The sequence below is a fragment of the Saccostrea cucullata genome, unplaced genomic scaffold, assembly GCF_032062105.1.
Source record: "Saccostrea cucullata isolate Sc308-1 unplaced genomic scaffold, CSIRO_AGI_Scuc_v1 ctg20470, whole genome shotgun sequence".
Lineage (NCBI taxonomy): Eukaryota > Metazoa > Mollusca > Bivalvia > Ostreida > Ostreidae > Saccostrea > Saccostrea cuccullata.
The window spans coordinates 1-8,230 of record NW_026937946.1 but is presented as its reverse complement, the minus strand read 5'-3'; the positions used below and the strand labels follow the sequence as shown (position 1 = coordinate 8,230).

Here is an 8,230-nt window from a genome sequence, read left to right as displayed (position 1 = left end):
AAGAATGTTCTCCTTTGTCCAAGAATCAAAAGCTGTTTCGATTCCTTATTATTTTAGTTAAATTAGAAAAAGTAACTTTTCAAAGATAAAAATTCCCATCCAAGGTACATAAAAAAATCATTAAATTACATTCTAAATTATTACTAATGTCTGTAACACATACTTTATGTTTATGACAATTATATGGCACATCTTGCGTATAAATATACATTCTGTATCAAAAACAAAATCAAAATTTCCGTGCAAAACAAAATATGTAAAGTTATATTGTAACAGAAAATTTAACAATATAATGAATGTTGTTTATATACATATACATGAAAAAGTTGCATATTGAGAATATATTGGCAATCCATGGTTTTTGTGTCCATCCCAGTTTGTTGGAAATAGAATGGACCCAAAATCCGTGGCTTATGACACTGATGTATTAAGTAATGTTTTAAGTATTCACAGCAAATAACGACTGCTTTGTACATTTCATGTACAAGCTATACAGGGTTTGTGGAGCTATAAAATCAGCCACATGCTTTGTTTTGTCGGCGCTGGTGTCTGTATAATGAGGCAAAGGAATGTTCCATTTGGATTTCGGCTACTGAGGGGCTTGAATGTTGTTTTGGTTCAACACTAGTAAAGTTATATCACAGCAGGCAGTGATGGGATAATTCCTATGAACAGCCTCTCATAGTCCCGAACGTGTTAACCGTCATGACTTACAAAGTTGTTGCACATAAAGGCTGTAATTTGTATTTTAAGAAATTTACACAAGTTTTTAACGATTTTTAAATCGTTAGAATAAAAGCATTTGTATTATCTTGGGATAAGTCAGAGGGGCAATAAATTCCAAACAAAGATAAATAAAACGGCGCCAAATATGGTCCGTGACGTCACAGCGGATGTGGTGGCGCTGTTAGGTTGATCATTCTGAAGGCTGCTGTATTTCGGCGTCAGAGGATGACACACGGGTGGACGTTGGTTTAACGTGATGTGTTCTAAGAACATGGCGGCGCTGTCTCCACAATTCTGGTTCACTGGTTCTAACAAACACTCAGTCATTATCTGGTGGGTGCTGAAAGATCAAAGTTAACGGACGGTCAAATGTTACACTTCTTAAACATGTTAAAGAATACAAACTTTGAGGGCGGGGATCCAAAAATGTAAAGTCAAAATTAAAATACCCGAAGAGTACAATATATTCACCAAGCCCAAAGGGCGAAGTGCATACATACATACTTCCCCAGGATTGCTAAATCACTGCGAATTGCACATTTTTTATGAAATGAAAACTAAGGACTTACGAACAACTAGACAATATCATGACCTCAATAGGAGATTTGGCCGTTATTTTCCTTCGAAAGCTCTCCATCTGAGGCCGAGAGCAGTTAGTGGCAGCTTGGTGCTGATCTTGAATACATCCTATGTGTTTTTCATACACTACAAAAACAATAGAAGATCTGTATGAATTAGTATAGGACATTAATAATTCATGATCAATTATAGAGCAAATAAATATAATCTATTTGACAATAAAATTTGAACTTATATTAGGCGCTTAGCTGAGGCGTACATTTGTACGCACAGCAACCACATCATTTTTGTAAGAAAAAAAGAGGCAGGCGTAATTTACATATATGCTTGTGTACTCTTAAAGCATACACACCATTTTTGCAAATTGAAAAAATAAATTAATCTAACAAGAGGCCCAGGGGCCACAGCGCTCACTTGGGCACATTGGCTAGGAAAAAGCACATATCAGATCAGAACTGAAAGTTTATTGGGGGGGGGGAGGGGGGGCTTAAATTTTAACCCCCCTAGGGGTTCATGATTTGAACAAACTAGAATCTACACTACCTGAAGCTGATTCCATATTTAATATCACTAATCATACCTTTGAAGTACTTGAAAAGATAATTTTAAAAGGTTTTCCTATAAATCCCTATGTAAAACTTGGGTCAGCTATTTTGGCCCCACCCTAGCCCCAGGGGCCATGATTTGAACAAACTTGAATCTACACTACCTGAGGATGATTCCACATGAGTTTCATCTTTCCTGGCCCAGTGGTTCCTGAGCAGAAGATTTTTAAAGATTTTTCCTATATATTCCTATGTAAAACTTGGGTCGGCCATTTTGGCCCCACCCTAGGCCCGGGGGTCATGATTTGAACAAACTTGAATCTACACTACCTGAGGATGATTCCACATGAGTTTCATCTTTCCTGGCCCAGTGGTTCTTGAGAAGAAGATTTTTAAAGATTTTTCCTATATATTCCTATGTAAAACTTGGGTCGGCCATTTTGGCCCCACCCTAGGCCCGGGGGTTATGATTTGAACAAACTTGAATCTACACTATCTGAGGATGATTCCACATGAGTTTCATCTTTCCTGGCCCAGTGGTTCCTGAGAAGAAGATTTTTAAAGATTTTTCCTATATATTCCTATGTAAAACTTGGGTCGGCCATTTTGGCCCCACCCTAGGCCCGGGGGTCATGATTTGAACAAACTTGAATCTACACTACCTGAGGATGATTCCACATGAGTTTCATCTTTCCTGGCCCAGTGGTTCTTGAGAAGAAGATTTTTAAAGATTTTTCCTATATATTCCTATGTAAAACTTGGGTCGGCCATTTTGGCCCCACCCTAGGCCCGGGGGTCATGATTTGAACAAACTTGAATCTACACTACCTGAGGATGATTCCACATGAGTTTCATCTTTCCTGGCCCAGTGGTTCTTGAGAAGAAGATTTTTAAAGATTTTTCCTATATATTCCTATGTAAAACTTGGGTCGGCCATTTTGGCCCCACCCTAGGCCCGGGGGTCATGATTTGAACAAACTTGAATCTACACTACCTGAGGATGATTCCACATGAGTTTCATCTTTCCTGGCCCAGTGGTTCTTGAGAAGAAGATTTTTAAAGATTTTTCCTATATATTCCTATGTAAAACTTGGGTCGGCCATTTTGGCCCCACCCTAGGCCCGGGGGTCATGATTTGAACAAACTTGAATCTATACTACCTGAGGATGATTCCACATGAGTTTCATCTTTCCTGGCCCAGTGGTTCTTGAGAAGAAGATTTTTAAAGATTTTTCCTATATATTCCTATGTAAAACTTGGGTCGGCCATTTTGGCCCCACCCTAGGCCCGGGGGTCATGATTTGAACAAACTTGAATCTACACTACCTGAGGATGATTCCACATGAGTTTCATCTTTCCTGGCCCAGTGGTTCTTGAGAAGAAGATTTTTAAAGATTTTTCCTATATATTCCTATGTAAAACTTGGGTCGGCCATTTTGGCCCCACCCTAGGCCCGGGGGTCATGATTTGAACAAACTTGAATCTACACTACCTGAGGATGATTCCACATGAGTTTCATCTTTCCTGGCCCAGTGGTTCTTGAGAAGAAGATTTTTTAAAAATGCCATTAATTTTTCTCTAATTCATAATTATCTCCCTTTGAAAAGGGCGTGGCCCTTCATTTGAACAAACTTGAATCCCCTTTACCCAAGGATGCTTTGTGGCAAGTTTGGTTGAAATTGGCCCAGCAGTTCTTGAGAAGAAGTCGAAAATGTGAAAAGTTTACGGACAGACAGACAGACGGACAGACGGACAGACGGACGCCGGACAAAATGTGATCAGAAAAGCTCACTTGAGCCTTCGGCTCAGGTGAGCTAAAAATGAAAAAATTCCTTGGAAATATTAATATTTAGAATAAGAATAAAACGTACATGAAAAGTAACAGAATCAGTTTTAGCCTGAGGAAAAAATACGGAAATACACATGTATACACCCCTCTAAAATCATTAGGTTTTCCCAGAATTTGGTAAACTATTGAATATTGCTGAGACTTTTCTAAGTGCATTACATTCTAACTACTTTAACAGACTATTTTTACCATACTTATTTTGTCTTTTCAAAAGTCTAAGATTGCATTTTAATGGGCTCGTCATACCACGATATTGGACAGATCCTTTCTCATTTTTGAGTGTTTTTCTGCATTTCGTACAAAAAAAAAAAGAAAAGACCTCGAAAGTGGCTGCTTCACAAACTAATAAAGTCTAAGAAAAAAAGCGATCAGGAGATAGGGTCGAATATGGACATCGAAATCGTCGAAGATTCACAATGCACTTTTGGCCCCCACACATTGGGGCCTTGAGGCGGCCCCAACCCCCTGCCTACTCGGTCAGGCGTCTACATCATAAGAATCCTGTCTATGTCCCTGCGTAAATGGGTTAATAAGGTACATTTTAGTCCTAGCAATTAGAAAAACAATGTCAACTAATGTTCTGGTTTCAGGACAGTTATTTCTTAAAGAAAATCTTTTATAGTCGATCAGCTTTGTACTCATCGGCGGCACCCACGGAAAACCCCACGATGATTACCTTTATCACAGAGCAACTATAAGAACTATAAGAGCAAGAAAATATATCTTAAAATAAATATATATCCCCCCTAAAATATCAATATCACTTTGCAAAGATTATTTTATATATTTCAGATTTATCTTCCATTTCAATAAATGTGAATCATCTCTTTCATCCAACCTGGAATGCTCTTAGGAAATATCTGCTTATACAGATTTCGCGGAGTATCTATATTATTTAAAAAATGACGTTTTTCTTCATGGCACACAATAATCGAATTATGAGGACAGGCAATACATTTATGTTCACCAAAGTCTCTCTTGACCTTCAGATGACCCCAACCTTTTTATCACAATACAGTTAACACCCCCCTCTTTTTTTTAAAAGCGCGGGTATCTGCCGTAACGGTACTTACGATCGAAATTGTCACAGAAGTATCTGTACGTGTACTCTATGTCCTTGTGACTGAACAGCCTCTGCAGGTTCTGTTCTTCATCTGTCATCCCGGTACACTTATCCATCACACGCTTCACACAGTTAGAGGCCTCGGCAAGACTGGAAGACCTGTATACAATGTTGAGGTAAATCACAGTTACACAGTCCTAAACTGGAAGATCTACAATTTTAAAGTGCAGCGTAAAATAACGGACCTTGATCGGGAAGATCTACAATATTCAGGTAGAATTACAGTTATACAGTACTAAACTAGAAGACCTACGCTGGATGATCTGTAAAAATAATGTGATGTAGTGAATAGCATGTATGGTACGGAGTTTGACAAAAGCACAGGATCCTTACAATGGACAAACGGAGACCGTGATTATATTTAACGCATAGTTAAATAAGCTTCAATAATAATAACAATTCTTAATATATATGTTTACATAGCAAAGTGTAAACCAATGCCTCATGTGGTTTTTTAATACAATAAAATTCAGAATAAACATTGCTACTGAGCGCAGAGTGGCTCATTACATCCAATTATAACGCCAACAAAATCATTCATTTCCGCCTGAATTTTGAGTATTTACAATTTGGGAATCAAAAACATTATGTCACAAACAATCATGCAACTTCATTAGAATGGTACTTATGTAATTCATATTTTTGCGCATTGAAATATTCGAAATTAGGTTATACACACTGTACGTATATATTTGAACTGTATCAAATACTTAGCAGTAGAGCATCACCTGAGGGCCTATATGTTAACATGAGACCTTCATTCCGAGCTGTGTTTCAAATTTATGTTGGATCTATTTCCGAGAAATATGTTAACTTTTTTAAGTGTACCTAAATTTATAAATATAATAAAGATTTTTATATACAGTCAAACTTGTTTAATCTGGATGTTGTGTACTCCAAATTCTTACCTAACACAACATAAACTCTCAGTCTCTTCTTTTACTTTCGTTGCCCGCTTGGCGCAGTGGTTAGAGCTAGCGTCTGCTCTAGAGTCGCGAAGTAAGGACTCGATGCTTACGTCGCGGGTTCGAATGAGGCATCTATACATACACCCCCCCCTCTCGTTCGCTATCTTCGCCTTCAGGGACTACTTTTTTGACATACAACTATACAACCCTACAGCCCCCCCCCCCCCCCCGCGATCTCTATCTCGGTCTTCAGGGTGTACTTGTACTTCCGCCTTCAGGGACTACTTTTTTGACATACATCTATACATACCTACAGGCTCCCCTCCCTCCCCCCCCCATCTCTATCTCCGCCTTCAGGGACTACTTTTTTGACATACATCTATACATACCTACAGCCCACCCCGATCTCTATCTCCGCCTTCAGGGACTACTTTTTTGACATACATGTGTACATACCTACAACCCGCCCCCGATCTCTATCTCCGCCTTCAGAGACTACTTCTTTGACATAGATCTATACATACCTACAGGCTCCCCCCCTCCCGATCTCTATCACGGCCTTCAGGAACTACTTTGTTGACATATATCTATACATACCTACAGGCTCCCCCCACCCCCGATCTGTATTTCCGCCTTCAGGGTGTACTTTGTTGACATACATCTATACATACCTACAGCCCCCCCCCCCCATCTCTATCTCGGTCTTCAGGGTGTACTTTGTTGACATATATCTATACACAGCCCCCCCCCCTCATATAATTTCTCTATCTCGGCCTTCAGGGACTACTTTGTTGACATACATCTATACATACCTACAGGCTCCCCACATGATCTCTATCTCCCTCTTCAGGTTGTACTTTTTGGAGGGAGCGAAGGATGGAATGGATGAGCTGATACAGTTTCTGACGGTCTGAACGGCCTCTGGGGGACAGTTGGACCTGCTCTCCGCGTAACCTGACGATGGGAAAAAATGTACAGGTAATGATAGACGAGGTCCATAACAGATATAGAGGCTGCATTTAAGGTCTGATAATTATAGTTCTTCAGTCCTCGTTTACCAAATGTTAAAGTGTCTGGCAAGCTTATAAAAATGTATTTGTGAAACAATAATTCCCCCGTATGGAAGCTTATGGTAAGGGTTGACGATTCTAAAATGCAAGTTAAACTCCAAGATCAAAATTGTTGGTCTTGTCACAAGGAATACACATGTGAAATATGAAAGCCCTGGTTTTAACTGTTCAAAGGTTATTTTAAAAGTGGGTCAAACTCTAAGGTCAAGGTCAAAAGGTACAAATATTCATAGTCATTAAATGTCTTGTCATAGTGAATAAATATGTGAAGTATGAAAATTCGAGTACCACCTAATCAAAAGTTATGACCAAGGCTTAAGTTTGGATATTCTTTGTATAAATGGGTCAAACTACAAGGTCAAGGCCAGGAGGTCAAATTTGGTGGTACACGAGGAAATGTCTTGTCGCAAGAGACGCTTAGGTTTGGACTTTCAGTAAGGCGTGGCATTCTCGACGTTGCCTAATTAGATTCTGAAATTTATACAGCTTTCCTTCACTGTTGAAATATACATATGATATAAATGCGGCCGAATGTCAACTGGTGTAGTGAATAGCCAATTAAAAGTTCTCTCCCGGCACAGAGGTGGGACATAAGTCGTCTCATCGTTATCAACAACAATTTTAATTTCCTGATGTTATTAATTTCGTAACCAATGAGAATCTATCAGTATTCGCCATTTCGTAGCGCCGAGAAAGTCACGCCCTACTGAAAGTCCAAAGATAGGGTAAAATCATCCTACATTGTGAAATTTGAACGTCATTGCCCCACCCCACTCAAAAGTTATTGGTAAGGTTAAAGTTATTTTACGGACTTAAAGAGAAAGAAGACAGACGGACGGACAGGGTAAAACTATATACTGTAAACCACCTTTTATTCGCGTGCGAGAAATTTTCGCGAAGTTCGAGAGAGCCTCGTTATATATCGCAAAAATTTATCGCCGCGAACCAGTCCTTAAAGTCTCTGTGTCTATTTACAACAGTTTAAAAAGGCTTGATCGGGAAAATTAATCGTCGCAAACTAGTTTTACCCTAGTAAATCGTAGGGGTGTGCAATATTACCGGTATATCGGTATATTGCGGTATTCTCCACCACGATAATATATCGCGATATGAAAATCAGATACCGGTATTTCACGATATATATAAAAATATATAAAAACCTCCTTCATTGTAGAAACTGTTGAAATAATACTTGTAACTGCCTCAGGCTTTTTCAGTCTCGTTAAAACAATACTTCGTCAGCTTTCAGAGAAAGAGATAGAAAGAGTTCAAGAGAAAGATAGAGAGAAAAGAGAGAGAGAGAGCGTTTAATTTACTGTTGCAATTTTAAATATCTTACTTTAAATATGATTTATAATTAATTATAAGACTTTAAAATAAAACTAATAAGAAAGATAATATGTTAAACATTTCTACAGGGTGTATACCAA

At 38.7% G+C, this 8,230-nt stretch overlaps 1 protein-coding gene across 1 annotated transcript; it reads right to left on the bottom strand.

Moving 5' to 3' along the window:
- Positions 1–311: 311 nt before the first annotated feature.
- On the bottom strand, positions 312–6,756 carry LOC134249106 (uncharacterized; the record flags this gene model as incomplete). The annotated part of the gene is made up of 4 exons (XM_062731459.1): positions 312–1,066; positions 1,296–1,431; positions 4,773–4,921; positions 6,543–6,756. Coding segments are annotated over 4 exons (743 nt in total), but the record flags the coding sequence as incomplete, so codon positions are not given.
- Positions 6,757–8,230: the final 1,474 nt, after the last annotated feature.